This window comes from Petaurus breviceps, unplaced genomic scaffold (genome assembly GCF_028583685.1).
Source record: "Petaurus breviceps papuanus isolate PSGF00001 unplaced genomic scaffold, PetGlider_PUasm1.0 176, whole genome shotgun sequence".
Taxonomy (NCBI): Eukaryota; Metazoa; Chordata; class Mammalia; order Diprotodontia; family Petauridae; genus Petaurus; species Petaurus breviceps.
Genome location: NW_027185771.1, coordinates 31,439,618 through 31,452,817, shown reverse-complemented (window position 1 = coordinate 31,452,817; position 13,200 = coordinate 31,439,618). Strand labels below are relative to the sequence as shown.

The following is a 13,200-nucleotide window of genomic DNA, read 5'->3' as shown; positions in this document are numbered from 1 at the left end:
AATAATGTTAAGAGTGCTTAAAGATCATAATATTTGAGGCTTTCAGTAAATGCTGAGGACAATTGAAAGGGCTTTTTAGATATTGGGACAAGAGTAATATCAAAGGGATAATGGGATCAGTGTCCAAGGTGGATAGGGCAATGATAATGGAGACAAGATAGAACTACTTAATTCTTATTTTGTTTATTTTCTTTATCAAAGAGAATGATCTTCAGACTGAGAGAATTAGAAAAAAAAAGGTCAATAAGTTAACATTGAAAATAAGTTGTATAGATCAGAGGCGGTATTGGCACTTGCAGCAAACTGGAGTGTAGCCCAAAGCAGATTAAAATGTAACTGAGAAATGTTTAACAAAAATAAATAAAAATACAGTCCAGCATAGATGATGTTAACTTGTGATTTTCTTAGTCAATATGCAGCAAGGATCCATTGCTATTTGAGTTGGACACTACTGGTTTAGATGATAAAAGAGTATCTGGATGCTTTCATTAAGCTCAAATCATTCAAGCTAAATTAATTATATCCTTACATCCTTAAAATAATGAATACTATGATTGTTTAGCTACTTTGACTTGTCCTTAAAAAAACATGTAGAACTGGAGGATGCCAAGTGATTGGAAAGAAATAGATGTCATATATCTCAAAAAATAGAATAATGTAGAGCCTGTACACTATCGGATAGTGAGTTTCACTTCAGTTTCTGGTGAAATTCTAGAATGGTTTATTAAATGTCAATCAATAAAAAATTTGTATTAATTACCAAATATGTGCCAGATACCATACTAACTACTAAGGATATAAGTACAAAGAATGAAATCATCTCTACTCACAAGCAACTTACATTATAGTGAAAGAGAAACAAGTACATGTAAAAGAATTATATATAATATATAGATTGAATAAATACAAATATATACGAAGTAGTTAAAGGGAACGTGGTTTGAGAGATAGTGCACTAGGTCAGGGTTAGGCAAGGATTCAGGCAGAAAGACATTGAGCTTCATCTTAATGAGGGGACTCAATAAAGCAGAAGGGAGGAGGAAATACATTCCAGGCATGGAGGGTGGTCAGTGCAAAGGCAGAGAGATGAGATGGTGTCATGTGTAGGGAACAGATAGAAGGCCTATTTGTTTGAATTGCAGAGTTTAGGAAAATAATATCCAATGGGACTGCAAAGATAGGTTGGGGTCAGGTGTAGGAATTTAAAAGATAAGTTGAGAAATTTATAGTTTATCTTTCAAGAGGCAATTGTAAACCAGTGGAGATGGTTGAGTAGGAGAAGTACATGGTCAGATTTGGACCTAAGGAAAATTACTTTAGCAACAGTGTTTAGGATAGGCTGGAGTAGTGAAAGACTTGAGTTTTGTTAGGAGCTTTTGAACCAATCAAGAGACTGCTGGAATAATAAAAAAAAATGATGATTATCTGAATTAAGGTTGTATTTATATGAATGGAGAGAAAGGTTCGGATGAGAGAGATACCTTTTGGTGGAAACAGCAAGATTTGCCAGTTGATTAGATATATGGGGTGAGGGAGAGTGAGGAGACCAGAATATTAACATTACAAACTTGAGATAGTGGAGGAATAGTGGTGCTGTCTGTCAGTAGCAATAGGGACACTTTAAAGAGAGGAGGGTTTAGAGGGAAAGATAATGAGTTGAGATTTTGGTATGTTGAATGTAAGATGTCTCTAGGACATGTCATTAGAAATGTTTGACAGGCAATTGGTTATGCAAGATTGAAGTTCAGAGGAGAGACTGGGACATATAGAAGATATGAGAATCATCTGCTTAGCTATGATTGTTAATAAACCCATCAAATCTGATGAAGAGAAAAGAGAGGAGAACCTAGGGCAGAATTTTAGGGATTACTCACAGTCAGGGGCATGATGTAGATGATGAGCCAGCAAAGAAGACCAACCAGTACAGAGTAGTTTCATGAAAACTCAGAAAGAAAAAAGTATCCAGGAGCTGAATGAGTGTGGTCAAAAGTGTCACATGCAGCAAATAGATTAAGAAGGTTTAAGACTGAGAAAAGACCATCAGTTTTGTCAGAAATTTTTGATAACTGGAGAGAGCAGTTTCAGTTGACTGATGAAGATGAATATTTCAATTCAATTGCAAAGGGCTGAAGAGTGAGAGAAGAGGAATTAGCAACAAATGTAGACAACTTTTTCAAAGAGTTTGACCTCAGGTAACAAAAGATATAGGATGATAGCTTGAGGAGATAGTAAGGACTTGCAAATTTTTTTTTTAAAGCAATCAGGGTCAGTTATTTCTGGGTGTGGTGCTGAGCATCTGAGCCCAGATTTGATCCAGGTCATCCCAACACTGGAGCCAGTGTTCTTACTCACTGAGCCACCTGGCCGACCCTAAGCAATTGGGGTTAAGTAACTTGCTCAAGGTTACACAGCCAGGTGTTTCTGGGTGGGTGCTAAGTGTCTGAGCCCAGGATTCGATCTCCAGGTCATCCCAACACTGGAGCCCGTGCTCTTACTCCCTGTGCTACCTGGCTGCCCCGACTTGCAAAGTTTTTTTTAAGATAAGGTAGACTTGGGCATATTTGAAGGCAACTGGGAAGGGATCAATTAATGGGGAGAGGTTGAAGATTTGAAAGAGAAGGAATAGTTAAAGATGTGATCTGCTGGAGGAAATGGGAAAGGATAGTATCAAGTGCACATGTAACAGGCTGGTTTTAGCAAAAAGCAGGGCCACCTCTCTGTTAAGTAGGGGAAAGGAAGAGAGATGACTTCAGAGCACTCTGGGAGGGAATTTAATTTATGTGGTTTTATCAAGATGAGGTCTTTCCAGACTAACCTTATTTCCTATTCTTTTAACAGGGTTACTATTCTGGTAGATGACAATGCTGTAGACATAATATGCCTAAATTTCAAAAAAGTATTTGATAGTCTTTCATGAGATCCTTTAGACAAGATGACAGTATATGGGTTTGATAATAGTAGAGTTACATGCACTTGGAACTACTTGAATGACAGAACCTAAGAATAGTTACTGATGAATCAATGCTAGCTTGGAAGGAACTCTCTAGTAATGTTCCCCAGGGAGATGTCTTTAGTACTGTGGTATTTAATATATTTGTGACTTTTATGAAGGCATGGATGGCATGCTTACCAGATTTTCACCTCCTGAAAACTGGGAAGGATTAGTAATTTACTGGATTACATTTTCAGGTTTTGAATATGTCTTTAGATGATATGTGAATCTAAAAAGATGAAGTTTAATAGTGATAAATGCCAAGTTTTATGCTTGGGTTCAAAAAACAACTTGAAATATATAGAATGGGGGAGAAATATCTAAATAGTAGTTTGTATGAAAGAGTTCTGAGGATTTTCATGAACTACCCAGCTCAGTTAATGAATCAACCATGTTACATGAAAGCTAGAGCAACTTAAGCTGCTTTAAGAGATAGATGTATAGTATCAAGAACTACGAAAGTAAACATACTGATGTCTGCTGTCCTTGTCAGGCCACACCTGGAATTTTGTATTCATTTGTGTTTGCCAAGTTTTAGCAAGGAGTTTTGACTAGCTGGTCCTAGGAGAAGATAAGGTACCTTCTTTGTTCTTTTTAACCTTCCTCTTGTAGAGAATGTTGGGGGGATGGGGAAGGTCAACCATGTAATATATGGAGATATTTAGTTTATATATCTGGGAATTACAAGGCAGAATTGGTCTCCCTCATATTTCCTTTTAACTCCCCAGCTGTTAATTATCAGGATTCTAGACTACTCCAGGAGGAGAAAAAAGAAGAAAGAATGGTTCCTGAAAGTCTGACTTCTGGGTCCCAGGTGTGTTGAAATTTCTTCTTTCCTAAATAATACTTTAGTTTCCAGGGTATGAACTAATTTCCTTCTGCCCTCCTACAACCCAGAAGCCTGGTTGGGGCCATTCTAATGGATGCTGAACTTCAAAGGAAATGATCCCTAGCTGTTGAAAGTTTTCCTATTGGGGCGGCCAGGTGGCTCAGGAAGTAAGAGCACCGGCTCCAGTGTCGGGATGACCTGGATCAAATCTGAGCTCAGATATTTAGCACCACACCCAGAAATAATAACGGGCTGTGAAACCTTGAGCAAGTTACTTAACCCTGATTGCTTAAAAAAAAAAAAGAAAGTTTTCCTATTCCTCTCCAGCTAACATTCATATACTTATTCATTAAATCATCCAAATCTGCTATGTTCTGGGTACTGTAAAGGGTATGAGAAACGTATGAGAGAAAGTTCTTTTAGTCAAGGAGGTTTCACTGTCACTGGGGAAATGCAGCTAAGACATTAATCATTTAATAATTCTATTATTGTTGTACAGACATGTCTGACTCTTTGTGACCCCATTTGGGATTTTCTTGGCAAAAATATTCATTATCTTACACTGTTTGCACTGGGATGTGCCACCAGTAGAAGAAAAATTTTTCTTGACATCCACCAGAACCATTGCACCACAAACTTAATAATGGGATATTCATTCTTCACTAGCAGCTTGTTCAAGTGGTTATAGGTTTTGCCTTTTTGAATGGGATAGCTGATTTCACTCATATCCATCAGGTTGGAGGACATGGAATGGTATAAGGACACCATCACAAGATCATGCACCAAAACTGCTTTTTGGAGAGTGAACATCATTGCTGAAGGTGACATTGATACTGTATAAGTCTCCTTTGTAAAACTTGCATTTGAAGATCCAGTTATTGAAGTTCTTTTGCTCAGCCAGGGTGGCAGCACTGAGGGCCAGGAGCAAGAGAAACATAGTTGGGGTTCCATGCCAGTATGTCTGCCTCAAGTTGAGAGTAGGGGGAGGCAGGGAAGTTGCATCATTAGTAAAGAATAAAACCAGTACTGGAAGAAAGGAAAGGGAGGAGTGGGGAAGGGGAGGAGAGGAGAGATGGAAAGGAAAGGGAAGATGGAAAGGAAAGGGAAAGTGGAAAGGGAAGGGACAGGAATGGAGAAGGGAAGCATTAAGTGCCTACTGTGTGCCAGGCACTAGGCTCTCTATGGATATTATCTCATTTGTTTTTTATAACAATCCTGGGAGGCAGGTACTATGATTATCATCATTTTATAGTTGAAGAAACTGAGGTAGATAGCAGTTAGGTGACTTGCCCAGAGTCATGCATCTACTAGTTATCTGAGACCAGATCTGAACTGATTCCAACATTCTATTCACTGCATCACTTGGGTGCCTCATGAAAAGGAAAGAATGTCTAATGTGCTGCTTTAATGCACCCAGGATCTAGTTCACTATAAGATCAAGAACTTTTATAACTACATACTGTACAAGTATGGAAAGTGGGACTGTCTTTTGCATTTCTTTCAGTTGGCATGAAGAAAGTCTAAGGAAGACTGAACTGAGCTAAAACTATTTGGAGATGTCTAAGAATTTGGCATTGTGTCACAGGGCTCAGTTTTAACCCATAGTGATCCAGGATAACAAATCTCTAAGCTTTTCAGTCTTAAGTGCTTCCTTTTGCTTTAACTTCTGGCAAGATCCCTTCACCACCATGAACTTACAACCTTCATTTTTTTCCTTCCTTCATCTCTCCCTCTCTCCTTCCTTACCCTTCCCTTCCCTTCTCTTCCCTTCCCTTCCCTTCCCTTCCCTTCGCGTCCCTTCCCGTTCCTTCCCTCCCTTCTTTTCCCCTTCCCTCTCCTGCCCCTTCCCCTCCCCTCCGCCCTTCCCTTCCTTCCTTCCTCCCTCCCTCCCTCCCTCCCTCCCTCCCTCCCTTCCTTCCTTCCTTCCTTCCTTCCTTCCTTCCTTCCTTCCTTCCTTCCTTCCTTCCTTCCTTCCTTTCTTTTCCAGTTCTCTGAATGGCATTTGCCTCTTTTGACCAAAGAGTTTAATTGTTAAGGACTTGATTTGGATTGATGACTTTTGGTCTTAGTAGTTGTCACGTATTAAACAGGATGTTTTTTTCACTAGTTTGTGGTGAATGAACATATTAACTATCTGTTTAAAAAAAAACATTAGCTTGCAACTTCTCACATAACTGTAAATACACCTTTCAATAAAGACTTTTATGAGTTTAAAAAAATACAATATAAATTAAAAATATTTTTTAAAAAAATTCTTCAACAAAAGGTCAAACAATGATCAAGAAATCCAATGGGAGGGGCAGAGGAAGATGGCAGAGAAAAGGCAGGGACTTGCCTGAGCTACCCCCATTCCCCTCAAAACAACCTTAAATAATGCCTCAGAATGAATTCCTAGAGTGGCAGAATCTGCAAAGGAAAGGGATAAACAATTTTACAGCCCAAGAAAGGCAACTTAAAATCATGACAGGACAGGTTTGTTGCACTGGGGTGAGAGTGGAGCACAGTCCAGCTCAAGCTATACTAGCAAAGGCCATGCCCCAGCAAACCAGCAGCAGACCTTGGGGGTAACTGAATCAGTGGTAGCAGTGGTAAACTTCTGAAGTTCTCAGTCCATAGACAAGAAAGGGTCAGACAACTGGTCAGAAGGAGATTATGGGGATCCCTTTGCTGGTCTAGATGGCAGTCCCGGGGTAAGGAGGAAAACTAATACACCAGAACTTGTGACTATAGGGGAGTGGGACTGTGGTTACAATTCCAGGGTAGAAGAGTACTTAGGCTCCCTCACATCCCAGAGCACAGGCGAGGAGAGGAGTAGAAACACTTCTCCTTAGATCATACAACCTTGTAAAAACTGAAAACTTACAGACCTCCCAGAACTAACTCTGAAACACATACACACAAAACCTGAAACTAGGGAAAATGCCCCCTCTAACTCAGAAGCAGAGCCCAATTTTGATATAAATTTAAAAGTCACTGAAAATAAGCAAATAATGACAACAACAAGATCCTGACCATAGAAAGTTACTATGATGACAGGGAAAATCAAAACATAAAATCAGAAGAAGACAACAAAATCAAAACTTCCATATTCAGAGCCTCAGAGAAAAATGTGAATTGGTCACATACCCAAAAAGAAATCCTAGGAGAGCTCAAAAAAGATTTTAAAAATCAAATAAGAGAGATAAATAAAAAATTGCAAAAAAGAAACATGAAAGGTGCACAAAAATAATGAAAAAAGAGTCAGCTTAGTAAATGAAGTACAAAAAAATATTGAAGATAACCTTGAAAAACAGAATAGGCAGAATGACAAAAGAGGCACAAAAGTTAATTGAAGAAAACTTAAAAACAGAATTGGCCAAATGGAAAAGGTGGTACAAAAGCTCAGTGCAGGAAATTACTTAAAAATTAGAATTGGACAAGTGGAAACCAATGACTCCATGAGACATAAAATACAATAAAACAAAATCAAAAGAAAGAAAAAATAGAAGAAACAACTGACCTGGAAGATAGACTAAGGAGAGATAATTTGAGAATTATTGGACTATCTGAAAGTCATGATCAAAAAAAATATCTTGGACATTGTCTTTCAAGAAATTATCAAGAAAAACTACTCTGATATTCTAGAACCAGAAGGTAAAATAGAAATTGGAAGACTCCACTGATCACCTCCTGAAGGAAATCCCAAAATGAAAATTCCCAGGAATATCGGTCAAATTCCAGTGCACCCAGGTCAGGGAGAAAATGTTGCAAGCATCCAGAAGAAAATAATTCAAATGTTGTGGAGCCATAGACAAGACAACACATGATTTAGCAGCTTCTGAATTAAAAGATCAGAGGGCTTAGGATATGACACTCTGGAGGGCAAAGGAGTTGGATTATATCTACTCATCAAAAACAGTCTAATCTTTTAGGGGGGAAATGGATACTGAGTTAAATAGAGGAATTTCAAGCATTCCAGATGCAAACACCAGAGCTGAATGGAAAAATTGATTTTCAAATACAAGAATCAAGAGAAGCATAAAAAGGTAAATAGAAAAAAAATAAGGGATTCAATAAAGTTCACATTCCTACATGGGAGAAAGATATTTGTAACTCTTAAGAGCTTTCTCATTATTAGGGGAGTTGGAAGGATAATACATAGAGGGCATGAGTGTGATTTGAATATGATAGGATGATTATCCAAAAAAAAAAAATTAAGGGGTGGAAAAGGGGAATGGGCAAGGAGAAGGGGAGAGGGAGAAGTAGGGAGAGTCTAAATTATCTCACATAGAGGAGGCACAAAAGAACTTTACAGTGAAGGGGAAGATAGGGAAGATGGGGGAGTTGGAAGGGAGTGATCACATGAATCTTGATTTAATCAGAATTGGTTCAAAGAGGGGGTAACATACACATTCAATTATTTATTGAAATCTATCTTACCCTACAGGAAATTAGGAAGAGAATGGGAGAGATAGAGTTGGGGGGGGGGGGGGAGGTGGGAGGGATTGATAGAAAGGAGGACCTATTGGGGGGAAGCACTAATCAGTAGCAAAACACTTAAGAATGGACAAGGAAGGGAAAGGAGAGAAAGTAGGATAAACAGTAATTATAACTATGAAAAATTTTACAGCAAGTTTCTCTAATAAAGGCCTCATTTCTCAAATATATAGAGAACTGAGTCAAATTTCTAAAAATACAAGCCATTCCCTAAGTGATGACTAGTCAAAAGATAATTTACAGGTAGTTTTCAGGTAAAGTAATCAAAGTTATCTTTAGTCGTAGGAAAAATTGCTCTGTCACGATTAAAGAAATGCAAATGAAAACAACTCTGAGGTACCACCCACACCTATCAGACTGGCTAATATGAGAAAAAGGGAAAATGGCAAATGTTGGAGCAGATGTGGGAAAATTGAGACTCTGGAATCGTGAACTGATTTCACCATTCTGTACAGCAATTTGCAACTATGACCAAAAGACTAAAAAATCATGAATACTTTTTGACCCAGAAATACTACTAAGTCTTATTCCAAAGAAATATTTTAAAAAGGGAAAAAAAAAAACCTTATACATACAAAAGCATTTATAGTGGCTCTTTTAGTGGTACCAAAGAATTGGAAATTGAGAGGATGCCTATCAATTGGGAAATGACTGAGCCAGTTGTGGTATAGAATGTAATGGAATACTATTGTGCCATAAGAAATGACAAGCAGAATCCTCTCAGAAAAACCTGGAAAGACTTATGTGAACTGGTACAAATTAAATAAGCAGAACCAGGAGAATGGCATTTTATGCAATAATCAATTGTGAATGACTTCGCTATTCAGCAATACAGTAATCCAAGAAAATTCTTAAGGGCTTATGATGAAAAAAAATACTATTCATTTCCAGAGAAAAAGCTGATAGAAGCCTACTTTAAAAAAACGACACAAAACATAACCAAAAAACCACTCTTTTTAGTTTTTTATTTTGGTGTTTTTTCTTTCATAACATGACTAATATGGAAATATGTTTTGCATGACTGTATATTTATAACCTATATCACATTACTTGCTTTCTCAGAGGGAAGAGGAGAGAAGGAGGAAGGGAAGGAGAGAATTTGAAACTCAGATAAAAAAAATTCAAAATTGTTTTTACACATAATTGGAGAAAAATAAAACATTAATTTTTTAAAAATCCAGTAAGAAACTACAATAAGTGCTTATTTTATTCCATAACTTCACATAAAAAAAAATAGCTAGTAGCCCTTAAGTAGTAGATAAAGGGGCTACCCCAGCAAAACCAGTGCCACTGATACAAGTACATACTTTCTCCCCTCAACCTCAAACATAGAAGAGCCAGATGTTCATGTAGTCTGAAGAGCAGAATGTCCCCTGAGAAAGTCCAATGGAGTTTGTAAATCCATGGTGCAGTTGAATGGAAAACATATAAAGCTCATCATAGAATGAGAAGAGTAGTCTAGGTTGCTTTCAGAAAATCCAATTTTTCTCCCATGGTTCCAAGTTCCTCCTTGAAACAAAGACCCATCTTTATTAATATTTTACTGGTATGATATGACTACAAGACATGAAACACCAATCTCCAGAGTAATAAAATCTCACATGGAGGGCAGTGGAGAAGGTAATATTGAATTGAGCAGGCTATGTATGACATATAACCAATGATGAACTGTGGAATAGAATAAAAGATAGCATTGGGAAATGTACAGTAGGAGAAGAAGGTTTGGTCATGTGACAAGTGTGAGAAATGATGGGTAGAACCCATCTTTGACAGCATCCTTACAATGTCAGGAGAAAGTGAGGGGGAAAAAATAACATCCATTATTACCCTATCGCAAGGGATGCCCTATGGAGAACTTATTAGGACAACTACATTGGCTGGGGGCATAAGCCTTACAATAAGCCTACAATAAGAGAAGGGCTCCCTACTCTTGGGATACATGAGTCAGATATGAAAGTCTTATACCTTGCGCCAGCCAGTGACTCTTGGATCTACTAGGCATAGTAGGAGGGGAATTCAGCTTTTGTTCTTTTTGGTGAAGGTAAAGAAATACTGCCTGTAAAAGTGTGCCTGCAAATAGCCCTGTTTCTAAACTTGGGCAGTGACTCATGAATCTAAGAGGAAAGGCATTCCCTATCTCTGAAGCATCAGGCTCAGTGGGCCATTGTTTTCTCTGGGGAAGGTAGAAGGTAGCAGTAAACCTACCTATTTCACTCTGTCCATGTAAATATGGCTGCTAGGTCATTTCAGTTTTGGTGAATGGTTCATGAACTAAGGGGATGTATGGCCTAGGCCTAGCTTATTACTCATCCAGCTAATAGATTCTGACAGGAGGGGATGATTCCAAGAATCATTATAGGTGACTTTATATGCATTGACACTTTCCACTACCAGAGGTCAGTGAATAAAAAAGGTCCAGAGGATTTCAGTGCCAGTTGCAAAATCTATAGAAAGGAATGGGAAAGGCAAGAAATGGGGAGTACTTTTGGGATGGAGGATCCCATTCAAAGAATTAGGTAATCCCTGTGGTATAGAAAAGCTGATTCCCCAGGTATCAGCTGAGGGTGGGAGACAACTATACTATTAGTGGACCAGTAGTGATTGCTCCACCGACTAAAGATTTGACTTGGTTTTTATAGTGTTCTTCAATGATGTTCCCTGTTCCCCTCGCTTATTGGGGAGTATGCAGGGTAAGAAAGTGCATATGCAGTAAGAAAGTAAGAAAGTGCAGGGTAAGAAAGGCATACTCACTGTTCTGACCTTGCATCTAAATGATGATGGCCTGGCCAAGAAATAGAGTAGGATATGATCACTTATAAAGACACACAGAGAAGGCCAAGGCCTGTGTGTGTGTGGTGGGGAGAGGTCAGGAAATCAGCTAGAAAGTTTCCACAGAAATTTAAAACTATTTCAAGTCAGAGTTACAATATACACCCCAGATCATAAAATAAGAGTCTAAGAAACATCAAAGGATCACAAAGCAATGTATATTCCTACTATTAGGGCATAGACAAAAAGATAGATGGGATGGATTGTGAGCTGTGTCATTGAAGGGAGTATCCAAACTAATGGGACTATATGTATTTGAGTGTTTCAGTAACAGCTGGCATCTGTTTAGTGCTTTTTGCATGTCACTTGATCCTTACAATAACCTTATGTGATGGATAGTCTGGGCATTATCATTTTACAGATGTGGAGATTTGGAATCTGAGAGAGATTTTGTGGTGGAATTCAAGATTGCAGGGGATCATTTTCATGGAACTCATTCCCACTCTAGGGGACACAATCTGCAAGGGTAACCTTAAGGCAGCCAAGGAGAACTATCCAGGTTTAAATCCATGGAGTTGATTGTGTAATACCAAATAGGATCTGATTGAGACACCTTCACACCAGTCAACAAGATGCAAAACTTCTCCAACAAAAATATACGTATATTGTGCCACAAACTCATATATTGGATGTTTAATGTCTTCGTTGGAACACTAAGAAATTTGAAAACTCTGCACCACTTACATATTCCACTCAAATCCCCTAGCACTACCACTCGAAATCCTTTTTCCAGAATCATGTATTGGAAAGGTATAAACATGAATGGGTTTCATGTTTCAGGAATCAGTGACATTCAAGGATGTGGCTGTAGACTTTACCCAAGAGGAATGGGGGAAGCTGAATTCAACTCAGAGGGATCTATATCGAGCTGTGATGCTGGAAAACTACAGGAACCTGGTTTATCTGGGTAAGAGTAGCTTTGACTTATGATTCAGGAAATCCCCAGGACATTTTTCTTAAAACATCTAAAGTGATTAGCTGGAATTTAGATTGTTATCTAGGACAAAAAAGATTTCTAATCCCTTTGAGACCAAGAAAAAGCCTATTTCTTCTCTGCCCTGATGAAAAGGCTTTTTTAGAAAAAATTGAACTGAAAGTGGGCAGATTCATTATACTTCCACTCAGACTTTCTTTTTCACATCATCTGCTCACCCAGCCAGGTCAAGGATTCTCTCCACCCCAAACCAGGTACTATATGCCAGAGCAGTTTTTATCATCCTAAACACAGAAGGAAAAATGAGTGAAGATCAGTTCTGAGAGCCATTCTTCCCACTTTCTTTGGAACATAATACTGAGCATCTTTCAGTAGTGTTTTGTATCTCTGTCTAGGTTCTCTTTTTGGGTTCTCTTTCATCTGGATTTTATGTAAAGTATTGGTAACTGAGATAGTTTTTGTCTTCATTTCAGATAGTCATTTTCCATTTTTCCCTATGATCAGGGCTTCCGGCTTCCAAGCCAGAGATCATATCCCACATGGATCAAGAGGAAGAATCATGGATATTAGAGAAAGAAATTTCAAAAGTTACCTACCCAGGTGAGTGAGAGAAAGTCAGATAGAGGGAGGTTACTGCATGCAAAATGATAGATGATCTAGGTCCTCAAGGGTCTTAATATGCTCCTAACATTTTATATGCTTGACAAGTATCCTCTTTTATTCTTTTACAGAGAGGTATGTTCCTTCTTTATAAGTCTAACACTGCTTCCTGTCCCTCCACATCTCAGGAATAATAGTCCTTTAATTTACTCTCTTCCTTTCTATATCCACAGTCTCATAGTCTTTATAGGCTCTCTGAGGGAAGGGAAGGGAGAGGAAAAAGGAGAAGGAGAAGAAGGAGATAAAGGGAAAGAGAGAGAGAGACAGAGAGAGAGAGAGAGAGAGAGAGAGAGAGAGAGAGACAGAGAGAGAGAGACACAGAGAGAGAGACAGAGAGAGACAGAGAGAGAGAGACAGAGACAGAGAGAGAGACAGAGAGAGAGACAGAGACAGAGAGACAGAGACAGAGAGAGACAGACAGACAGAGAGAGACAGACAGACAGAGAGAGAGAGAGAGAGAGAGAGAGAGAGAGAGAGAGA

The 13,200-nt window shown here is 38.6% G+C and overlaps 1 protein-coding gene across 1 annotated transcript in view; it reads left to right on the top strand.

The window, feature by feature from the left end:
- Nucleotides 1-13,200, top strand: part of LOC138159471 (zinc finger protein 135-like) — a 49,299-nt gene that overhangs the window by 18,507 nt on the left and 17,592 nt on the right. The window contains exons 3-5 of the mRNA XM_069085837.1: nt 3,721-3,806; nt 11,907-12,033; nt 12,565-12,660. Coding sequence (XP_068941938.1) covers nt 3,721-3,806; nt 11,907-12,033; nt 12,565-12,660 — 309 coding nt within the window. The remainder of the gene's footprint in view (nt 1-3,720; nt 3,807-11,906; nt 12,034-12,564; nt 12,661-13,200) is intronic.